This window comes from Colias croceus, chromosome 16 (genome assembly GCF_905220415.1).
Source record: "Colias croceus chromosome 16, ilColCroc2.1".
NCBI classification, from domain to species: domain Eukaryota; kingdom Metazoa; phylum Arthropoda; class Insecta; order Lepidoptera; family Pieridae; genus Colias; species Colias croceus.
The window spans coordinates 8,809,411-8,821,494 of NC_059552.1; the positions used below are offsets into that span (position 1 = coordinate 8,809,411).

The 12,084-nt window shown below is 34.9% G+C and overlaps 1 protein-coding gene across 5 annotated transcripts; it reads right to left on the reverse strand.

Annotated features, from left to right (window-relative positions):
- Positions 1–217: 217 nt before the first annotated feature.
- LOC123698535 (A-kinase anchor protein 17A) lies at positions 218–7,627 on the reverse strand. Of its 5 annotated transcripts, none has more exons than XM_045645194.1 (9): positions 7,539–7,627; positions 6,356–7,170; positions 5,847–6,096; positions 5,162–5,300; positions 4,460–4,606; positions 3,446–3,523; positions 2,167–2,329; positions 897–1,106; positions 218–528 (listed from the first exon to the last, which is right to left on the reverse strand). In XM_045645194.1, exons 2-9 carry the CDS (start codon positions 7,120–7,122, stop codon positions 306–308), a joined length of 1,977 nt encoding a protein of 658 aa, XP_045501150.1. In that variant the 5' UTR covers positions 7,123–7,170; positions 7,539–7,627; the 3' UTR covers positions 218–305. The 5 variants fall into 5 exon arrangements, with proteins under 5 accessions (XP_045501150.1, XP_045501147.1, XP_045501149.1 ...); XM_045645191.1 differs by having other exon boundaries at positions 218–269; positions 301–528; positions 6,356–7,627; XM_045645193.1 differs by having other exon boundaries at positions 7,407–7,626.
- Between the last annotated feature and the right edge of the window lie 4,457 nt (positions 7,628–12,084).

Here is a 12,084-nt window from a genome sequence, read left to right on the forward strand (position 1 = left end):
ACATGATATAATAACAGATATAGTTCGGTTTAGTAGTTTTTGCGTAAAAAACAAATAAGCAAGAATAACTACAGAATAATGTATAATCCATGTTAATGTAACAGTTACTTTTCTGTTGATACTCAATCCAAAATTAGAATCATTACAGAAATGTGTTTGAAATTCCGCTTATTATAATTAGCATTTAATTAAAACTAGGTAAAAAAAAACAACACCAACGAATTATAAAATATTTATTTCACAACGTTTTTATATCTAAATATTCTCTTCTCTTATCTACCAGGATGTCCTAAGTCTCTTATCTTCTACCAGGATCTCCTAGGTTCTCCTTCTTTAGGCATGGACCAGCTTTTCGATCTCCTAGATCTCTTTTCGGGGGAAACTAGTGTTCTCTCCCCACTTTTCCCCTTAACCCGTTTCGGGGAGGGAGTCCTATGTTTGGACTTTGACTTAGTTTTGGTTTTGGACCTCCGCTTCGAATGGGACCTAGAGCGTCTCGATCTGGATGGTGTGCGACTGCGATGGGACCTGAATGACAAAAAAATGATATTTAAATAAAATATTAAAGTAGAAAGCTGAAAGATACCGTTGGCGCAGAGGTAAGTAACCTTAAGTATTTTTTTCTAGTCTAGATATTATAATTATATGCTATGTAAGTAAAAGTTAAAAAAAATGTTTAAACATAATATTTATAATTATAAGCATAATTATGTACAATCTTTCCTTGGTTTAGTGAGGGCGTTGTTGACGGATAAAAAGTTAAAATAAAAAAAATCTTGGTCAGAATTATTGTTAAGTATATAATATTTTTAATAACCACACCCATTCAAAACCATATTTACACAACAAAATAAATTTTAGAACTAGCCCAAAAAATATATAAGGATCAACATTACCTAGATCTTCGACTCCGCGACCGTCGACTACGACTCCTCGAGCGTCGACTACGTGAGCGTGATCTTGAATATGATCGCCGGCGTGACCGTGACCTTGACCGTGAGTACGATCGGCGACGTGACCGTGACCGTGACCGCGAGCGTGACCGTGAACGGCCACGGTCGTCATGCTCGTTGCGATTTTCTGCGTCGTTCAGTTTCTTAAAGTACCTGCAGTACAAAATAAGCGCATTTCTAACACAAATAAGATGATTAAATCAAATATTTATATTATACTAGTTTTCCACCCGCGGCATCGCCCGAGCAGTCAAAGAAAAACCCGCATAGGTAGTTCCCGTTCCCGTGGGATTTCCGGAATAAAACCTATCCTATGTCCCGGGGTAAAAAGTAGCCTATGTCCTTTCTCGGGTATCAAAATATATCTATACCAAATTTCATGCAAATTGATTCAGTAGTTGAGGCGTGATTGAGTAACAGACAGACAGAAAGAGTTACTTTCGCATTTATAATATTAGTATGGATAATCTATACTAATATTAAAAAGCTGAAGAGTTTAAAATTTTTTCGGTGTTAGATAGCCCATTTATTGAGGAAGGCGTGGCTATATATCGTCACGCTGAGACCAACAGGAGCGGAGCAATGCAGGTGAAACCGCGTGGAACAGATAGTATATTATATTAAACTCGAAGGACCAAATATCTTATTTAATAATATATGAATAAGAAAATCTGAATGAGTGATGAACAACTTGTCTTAGTTCGAAATAAATTACATTTCTTATAATATCGCTGTTGAAAGGAGCTTATGATAATAAAAAATTGTTGAATATCCTTTTTTGAAGTGAAACTGCTTTAGGCGCGTTGAGAGTAAAATTTCAAGGTCGCGTCGTGGCAATACCGTCACGTCATGGAGTAAGACGACGGTTTTTGTATCTTTGAATCTTGCCAAAGAAGTTTCACGTCTGTACTGTGTTCTTTTATTTAAACACTAGCTGTGCCGCAATTTTACCCGCATTGCGTGACGATATAATAACCCTATAGCCTATATCAAATCGGAACAGTAGTTCCCGAGATTAGCGCGTTCAAACAAACAAACAAGCTCTTCAGCTTTATAATATTTAATATTATAAAGCTGAAGAGTTTGTTTGTTTGTTTAGCGAGGAAGGCTATATCATCACGCTAAGACCAACATGAGCCAAGCAATGCGGGTGAAACCGCGGGGCACAGCTATTATTAGCATAGACATAAGTATATAAGTACACAACACTAACTGGTAGTACTGCTGCGTGGCTGTGGGCCCGTCGAAGTGCGGCAGGCCCCTCCCCCTCCCCCCTCCCCTCGCCCCGCCCCTCCCCCGGCCGCCCCCCCTCCCCCGCCGCGTGTACCCCTCGCACCCGTAGTACCCGCCGCGCATCGGGGGGTAGTACATGGAACCTGGAACACATTATATAAGCCATCTTATTACAAAACAATGACTTAAAAAAAAAGAGCGTGTTTGCCGAACACGCGTGTCAGAAGTGAAACTTCTTTGGCAAGGAAATATACCTAAATCGTCGCTTTACTCCATGACGTGACGCTTTTGCCATTGCCATTGACGCGACCTTGAAATTTTACAATCAACACGCCTAAAAAAGTTTCTCTTCAAAAGTTTTAAAATTTTGTTGTAGAGAATTAAAAGTGAAATTAGAACAGGGATACATGCATTTTATTGGTTAATCCAATATTTTAAGTTATTAGCCAAAAACGATAAACCATAATTAGGTTAATGGGCCATAAGGGTGCTTATCCACTAATAATCTGCGAGGATGTGTAGCGAGGAATGTGTTTGTAAATCAATAGTATCACTTCAAAGTTCAAACGCTAAACGCTTGAAAGTTCAAACTAAATGAAGCGATATGATTGGTTTTCACAAACACATTCCTCGCACATTATTGGTGGAGAAGCACCCTAAATCGTAAACGTTAAGTTTTACAGAAGAAGTTTACAGGGTATAAAATATGCGAAATTTTCATTCTCTATGAAAACAATATATCGGCCAAAAACTTTTCTTTAGGATGGCGAGCAAAGCTCCACCTGGATCTATTAGCAATTTGTTTGTTTTTATGGTCAGTAAGTGACCCTTACCTTAAAAACAATTGGATCGGAGTGCGAGGTTACATGCTTTATTTAGTGATACTAATGGAAAGTGTCATAAAGTTACTGTTTGCATATTGTGCAAAATAAAAGAGCAGCTAACTTCGAATCCCGCCTCGTTATTCGAAATTTTGAAGTGAAACTTCTTTATCGGGGTTGGAAAAAAAATTTAGTGTAACATTTTTTCGTTACGCGTGACATTTTTCCGTTACGCGGCATCTTTTTCTAACACGCGTGATTCGACGTATTTCTGTAAAGTTGCATTTGTTCTTACGTGTGTACATATTATTATTACACGCACACATTATTTTCTCCAATTTATTTTTCTCCAGTAACATACCGTTCTAGTTTTATTTTTTTTATAACAAGCACATAATAAATATCGATGATATATAGAAATAATAAAGATACTCATACTTTGTGGGAAGGGGTAGGCGGGCGGGCACGCGAACGGGTACCCGTAGCTGTACGGGTTCGGCGCGTACATGCCTGAAACTGGACACAATATTCAATTTATTATTATTTTAATTAGACTTTTTGTAACCGACTTAAAAAAAAGGCGGAGGTTCTCAATTCGGCCTGTATATTTTTTTCCCCATATACATACACTAGCTTACCGCCCGCGGCTTCGCCCGCTTTGTGTAAAACCTAATAAATTGTATACTAAAACCTTCCTCTTGAATCACTCTTATCTATTAAAAAAAACCGCATCAAAATCCGTTGCATAGTTTTAAAGATTTAAGCATACAAAGGGACATAGGGACAGAGAAAGCGACTTTGTTTTATACTATGTAGTGATGTTCAATGTTCATGTACTCCACCACTACACTTAATACATAAAAATATAAATAGCTCAATAGTGTAAAGCAATAAATATGAACAATTTTGTATAATTATTAGTTATTACCAAGTCATAAGCTTTAGAATATTTTGCCGCAAGTGTTTTAATCATTTGTTTCCTACATACTACAAAAAACAAGACTCAAGCCGAGCGGCGTTGTATAATGCATACATTAAAATTGACACCTTATCTCATGCCAGTAATGTTCAGTCTATTTTATTTCTTAGTAGCTTTCCCCCCGCGGCTTCGCTCGCGCAGACAAAGAAAATCCCGTATAGTTCCCGTTCCCGTGGGATTTCCGGGATTGCGCCCTTTTCCCGGGATAAAAAGTAGCTTATGTCCTTTCTCGGGTATCAAAATATCTCTTTACCAAATTTCATGCAAATTGGTTCAGTAGTTAAGGCGTGATTGAGTAACAGACAGACATACTTTCGCATTTATAATATTAGTATGGATTAGAAAATTGTACCAAACAAAACTCTGCCCAATTATACATGGCAGAGTTTTGATTGGGATAATTTTCGAGTGTCGTAGTGAGTTTTCTTGTATTTTACACAATAAAATCTTGTTACAATAAAATAGAAACCAACCTGCATTCTTATATTCGCTCTCTCGCTCTGGCGTGGACAATTTCTCAGTCTTTACCCTTTTCTCGTCCAAATCATCAGATGATATTGAGCTGATTGAATTCCTTCTCGGTTTCTTTGTTTCTAGCGCAGACCGTATTATTATACGACCTGGTAAATAAATAAAAAAGTACATAAGTATTCTATACCTAAAATATTGTGGGTTGTCTTATCTATACTAATATTATAAAGCTGAAGAGTTTGTTTGTTTGTTTGAACGCACTAATCTCGAGAACTACTGGTCCGATTTGAAAAATTCTTTCGGTGTTAGATAGCCTATTTATTGAGGAAAGTTATAGGCTATATTTCCTCACGCTACAGGTAACAGAAGTGGAGCCACGGGGGTGAAACCGCGCGGAGCAGCTAGTATTCAATAAATTCACTGTTGGGTTTTTATTAACATTTAAAAGAGAAGTATATATTAATAAAGAACAATATTTATTGGACACATATCCTGTTTGACCCTGAAGAGAAACAAATATTTTTGAGAGTACATATTACGTATCGTTTTTTTAGTATGTATTATATTTAAATTTTTTAGTATCGCCAAAAATTTTTATTACATGATTTTATGTTTATCTTTCTTTTTACCACAGTGAGCTGAATTTCTTTTGATCAAGCTGGCAACGCCACAGTTGTATAACTATTAATATAAATTATAATCACCATCAAAAGCATGCCGCAGTTGTTCCCTCTGTTCGTCCATCATCCTCTCATGTGCCCGTCGCATCTTATCCACGAGCCGGGCTCTAGCCGCCCGCTCGCCGGCGTGCGAGCGACCGTTACGTTGCAGCTCTGGACGTAGCTGAAATTTTGTTGAGTTTACTTATTATTTGATACTTGGTGTTGAAAAACTTAGACCATTAATAACTCAGGCCCCGGAACCACACACACAATAGAAAATCTATTGTGTCTGGGACCGATCGGGCTGCTTGGGGCTCAATGGGTTAAGTTGGTTTAGAAGTTTACTGTATATTGATTACAGAGCTGCGATTTTTAGTGAATTTTTTACCAGAAATATGTATTCAGGCACAGTGGAACAATTTATTTTGTACCAAATTTCTGCAACATCATTTCAATGTATCTTTACATGCCAATATGCAGTCATAAATAAAATTTGTAAAATAACTTAACTTAGTATTTAGAACAGAGTAATTTGTTGAACAAAACTATAAAGACGAAAGAACTAAAAATAAAAAAATTACAACTTTTAAAAGTCTGCTATTTTCAACGTAAATCGTAATGCATGTTATGGAAAAAATAAGAAAAAAAGTCTCAATACATTCATAACCAAGTGCTGAATATTCTTGAACAGATTGCATTTATACATACAAAAATAAAACAACCATACCTCAATCCTCTGAAACAGTTCTTCAATCAATCTGATTGCTTGCAATTTCTTCTGTATTTTGAGCAACTTCTTCTGCTCTTCTGAAACTTTCTTATTAACATCCACATCTTTTCTCTCCATAAGTTTCGCCAACTGCTTCTTTTTCCTTCTCTCTTCTCTCTCCCGCATTTTCTCCAGTTTGTCTCGCTCCTTTTGCTCAATCTTTTGTCTTAAATAATGAAAGATTATACGTGAAACTCTTTCCTTAGTTCTGCAAGGAAAGGGGTCTTTGTTCATAGAAATGTGAACTAGCTAATTTTGAGCCAAATTAAATCAAACCAGTTAATTTTATTTTATATTAATTATTAGTATGAAATCTAATCTTATATGAATGTAAAAGCTTGTAGATAATAAAGTTATAGAGTCAATAGTTGTATAATTTAATAGATTAATTTATTTGAAAATACTTTATCATAAAACAAACATAAGAACAACATGAATCTGGTATTTCATTGAACAAAGTAATATACCTTTCTTTAGCCTCTTGTTTGGCTTTCCTTTCTTTTTCTTGCCTCTCTTCCTCATCCTTAGCTCTCTGCCTTGCGGCCAAGCGTTCCCTCACTATGGAGCGTCTCTTCACAGCTGCGTCAGTCATATGCTTTGTTTTATCAAAGTCTACTTGAATGCTGCACCATTCAGCCAGCTCATTATTCTTGCGCACAATCTTTTTGCCTCGTAAAGCATCCATGCACCTCACAAAGCCTACATATTCACTAAATTGGATGTAGGCTTCGAAAAACAATGCACTATCTTGCACTGGTGTAGAAATGCCTCTCATAGCCTCTTTCATCTGCATTCTGTATGGATCTGCTATAGGAATATCAACTTGCCGTATCGCTCCATACTTTTCGAAGATCTTTTTGAACAAACTTTCAGATGGCACTGCATCTTCGTCCCTATCGCGTTCATGGACAAACCAGGGAATTGGAAGGTTAGCTATGTGTATTGTGTCCGGTCTCTCGCCTGGTTTCATTTCGTCCATATCGCTTGCGTCACGAAAGAATGAGTCCCACGCATGTCGACTTGGGAAATCCGATTTCGCTTCACAAACACGCACTTTCAGTGGATCGGGGTAGTCGTTCAACTGTATTATCCTATCCTCCAATCGTGATAACACTCTCTCTAACTTTGGACGATTTTCTAACTCGGCATCGAACCGTATCACTTCAGAACTATGTTTAGACACTTTTAACATAGAGAATCCATCAGGTTGGATCATTTTTCGTAATTTTTCCATTAGTTCCCAATTGGAAATGGACTTTCCGTGTACCTTGTGGGGGGGAAGCTGGATAGAAATGTTTATTTTCGCATAAGGCTTTAAATACAAACGTTGCGGCAAATACAAGGCCACAGCGTCTGTTGTGTCCCTACAAACTTGAATACTCATGATGACTAACTTACAAAAACCTAGCCAAAAAATAATTAAACCTATCTGAATACAATGAATAGTGACTATTTATAATTAATGTTAAAACGTAAGTAAACTAATGATATAAAAATAAATGAGTTGAAAGCGATGACCATAGTGTACTCCGAGACCAGCTTCCATTTTCACACGTTTAAACGTTTTAGTCCCTAAGTAAGTTAATCAATTAACATTAAATGCAAATAAAAGTTAGTTTTAAAGTAGGTATATAAATTATTTTCTCTTGCTGTATTTTTCACGATTCAATTCCATTTTCAGCTACGATTTTCAGAATTCAGCGTCCAGTGTCCACTAAAAATTAAAATGTCAGTCAAATTTTGACATTAGTCAGTGACGCTTGTCTTTGGAACTTTAAACATGGATGATTTTACAGATATTATAATAATTTATATTCTAGAATCGAGTCTATTGGTATAATTCAATTTATATCTTAAATATGTTTGTACTGTGGTTAGTACCTATAAATTTTATTAAATACCCTCTAAAAAAAGATAATAATTATTATATGTTGTAAATCTGTTCTAAGGGACTTATTCGCATAAATCTGAGAAACTAAATTTTTGCTTGTATTTTTACATAACTAATAATAATAGTATTTTTACTTAATTTAAACTTTTGAGTCAATTTCAGGGTTCTTAAATAAATAGCTATCCCGATTCCCAGTATAAATAATTCTTTTCGGTAATCAAAATGTCTGTTAAGTTAAAAATGGTCACGCGGTGCGCCAGGATCACCTTGTGATCGAAATTAGACCTCATTCACGACTCGAGGCCTACATTTAACATTCCACTGCATTCCACGTATCGTATTGAATCATGCATTGTAGAGAATCTTCCTTGGAATGCGAAAAATACAATTTATATCTTCTATTAGCGTGCTCTTTTAAAAGTAGCTTTCAAGTTACCATTCGACCACCCAACTACCATGTTATACTCTAAAGTGAAGATTTTAAGTGTCTGAAAACTATTTGTGTATCAATGTATTCGGCGTTATCATAGACTTAATAACAGCAATGAGTATAACAAAAATAGAAGAGTTGCTGTTCCAGTTCCGTGGACTAAATCCAAATTTGGACACAGGCACTATAAATATATTGCTCCAAAACTGTACAATAAAATGAATAAGTTTTATAATATTACTGCTCTAAATAATTACCAAATTAAGGCTAGAATTTTGAATTGGTTATCTAGTCTTGACTACAATGACACTGAAAATCTATTATAAATTCCTTATACTCTGTCCACTATAAGAATTGCTTTTTGACAGCTCGACGGTTTATAGCTTTAGTGATGTTCAAAAGATTCTCGATTGTGATATCATTCCGATTATGAATTTTTAACATAATCATTAATCGAATAAATAAATTAAATTAATTAAATTATTACGTAAATGTAATAATAAGTACATATTATAAAGATACATTTTATGTTGCATTTTTGTTTTGTTTATATGTTATTTTATATATCATTTATTAATATAAATACATATATTTTAATTGCTAAAATCTCCAAACGGTTTGACATTATATTACCTATATGTATACTGGTAACATCAACCGACCATCCACCGGCCACAATTTTGACGTCATCCGTCACTCGCAGCAAAACGCCCGTGCCAGTCACACGCATTTATGTTCGCTGAGTGTTCTCTCGCATTTGTTAGTCGCCTTGAGTTGAGTAGTTTTATTCCTCGGTGCATCTTTTGTGAGTGTTTAGATCCATTGATCTTGAAAATGCCGAAAGGACAAGTTTTGAAAGGACAATCCAGACAGTTAGTGCTAAAACTTTGTGATTTCTTTGAGAAAGAAAATCAAAATGGCGGTCCTCTCATACCTTTCTCGCAAGTGCGAAACCGTGTTTCGGTTGCATTGGGTATCAGTCTACCAACTGTGACTAAAATTACGAATGATGCCTACGGTAGGAGCGGCTTGGAAAGAAACAAACCTTCTACACCAAAAAGAAAGCGTCGGCCTCGTAAGGTGACAGGTGTTGATGATTTTGACGCTGATGCCATTCGTCGTCATGTATATGACTACTATTTAAAAAAAGAAATTCCAACTTTAAGAAAACTTATTGTTTCCTTGCAAAGAAGTGGTTTATTTCATGGTCAAAAATCTTCATTGGCCAAAGTTTTAAAAACAATTGGCTTTTCATTTAAAAAATCTGATAAAAGAAAAGTGTTAATGGAACGAACTGATGTTGCTTTGTCACGATGTGACTTTTTAAGAAAGGCAAAAAGAATACAAGATTGGACAAATATTGTTTTTACAGATGAAACATGGCTCAACGCTAACCACACAATATCCCGTTCCTGGACTGACGGTACTGCTGCATCAACCTCCGCAGTACCAATGGGAAAAGGTGAACGCCTCATCATATGTCACGCTGGTACGGCAAAAGGTTTTGTACGAAATGCACTGCTGGCATTCAAATCTAAGAAATCAGGCGATTACCACGAAGAAATGAATGCAGAGGTCTATGAAGAGTGGTTCAAAAACATGCTCCTATCATTGGAAGAACCATCTACAATTTTAATTGATAACGCACCTTACCACTCTCGCCAAATTGATAAAATGCCAACACAAGCTAATAAAAAACATGAAATTATTAATTGGCTTCGCGATAATGGAGAAAATGTGGACGATTCTATGTTAAAAATAGAATTATTACAAATATTAAAAACAAAAAAAAAACCTAAACGCTATGTAATAGATGAAATGGCAGCAGAATATGGCCATATCGTCCTTAGAATTCCTCCTTATCACTGCCAATACAACGCTATAGAGCTCATCTGGGCTCAAGTAAAAGGGCATGCTGCGAGAAGCAATACGAGCCCGCCATTCACAGCGAATAAAATGTTGGCATTACTAAAAGACGCTTGCACCCACGTGACGGCCGAGAACTGGGCAAGAGTGGTGGAGAGAACTAAACGTATCATATTATCTGATTGGGACCGTGATATTGCATTCGACAATATATGCACACAAGACCTTATCCTACATATTACTGAAGACTCCTCATCGGACGAATCCAGTGAAGATTGTAATTCTGACGACTTAGGCTAATAAAATAGATTAAACTACTCTCGTTGTTTTATTTGTTTTTCAAACTAAAAAAAAAGTAAAACTTTATATTATATTAATATTTTATTTGGTTTCTATCTTACAATTTGGTTGTTTTTATGTTTAAATAACATTAACTTAGTAGAAGAATTTTTTATCGGATATATTCACATTTCGATTATATATGTGGCACAATAATATTGAATCGTTCTGTGAAGCACATCTCTAAGTGGGCGGTACCTGTCCATAAAGAACAGTATTTTATTGTATGACATTTTTACATAATAAATACAAAATTTCATAGTTGTGAGCTGTCAAAAAGCAAATAATATAATGGACAGAGTATAAATGGATTAATTAATACATGCATTACACAAACACAAACACACACACACACACGCACCCACATAACACGCACGCCTGCACACACGCACACTCACATAAACTTATTCATTTAAATATAACTAGTATTGATAATGGTTTTGGACTTATTGATTTTGTTTTTTTTCTTTTTAATTTTAATTTTTAAAATATTAATTTCCATTTCTTGATTTTTACATTTTAATATACTTATCGTGAATCTTAATTTTACCTTTTAATTGTTATTTTAATTGATTGTAATTTGTAATATGTATTTAGCTATAATAACTTGCTACTAACTTACATTTTATTGTAATGTTGATTGTAACAACTTATAGTATTGCATTGTTTCGATTTAATTTTGATTTTTTGCTGATTTAATATCTGTTTCTCAATTAATTTTTATAATTACTAACCTATTTAATTTTTGATGAATTTATTTATGTGCTGATATAATTTCGAATTTTGTTTTGGACTTGCTTTATTTGTAATGAGTTACCTAGACACATTTTGTTTTTTGTTTTGCTGTTTGTACTTATTTGTTATTGATTTTTTTTAGTTTTAATTGCATGTAAATTTTTAATTTATTTTTGATTTTATTTAATTTGTCTCTGATTTTTTTCGTGTCGTGTAACTGTAAATGGAAGACACAGGCTCCTGAAAAACAGTTCTTACTATCTTAGGAGCCTGGGTCGCTCTAATTTGTAAAATGTTTTAAGTGAAACAAATTATTTATTTATTTATTAATAATAAGGGGGAAACTAAGAACATTAGCGATGCTACTGTACTCCATACGCGACGGTATAAATTAACTGTTTATATTGAATATTTTGATGAACTAGAACACAGTATATGTACCTATTTAATTCTCTCAGATTTAAGATTAAAAAATAATTATAAAATATTTGATGGATTGCAAGACTTAGTTATATCAAGGTTATATCAATTCTGATATTATGAAGCTGAAGAGTTTGTTTGTTTGTTTGAACGCGCTAATCTCGGGAACTACTGGTCCGATTTTAAAAATTATTTCGGTGTTAGATAGCTCATTTATCGAGGAAGCCTAGAGGCTATATTATATATATATCATCATGTTAAGAGCAACAGGAGCTGAGCTACGCGAGTAAAACCGCGAGACACAGCTAGTCTAAAATATGGCAAAATGGGACAAGTGAAAGTGGTATGTAGGTATGTAATAAAAAACAATATGTGATAAAAATCCCGTTTATTAATACAGAACCGACATCTGAAACTGTCGAGAGCGATTAAAATTTAACTGTAAAGATATCAAATAGATGTTACTTATCTATCATAAATAATTTAACATACAATGTACACAGCTCTCATAAGTG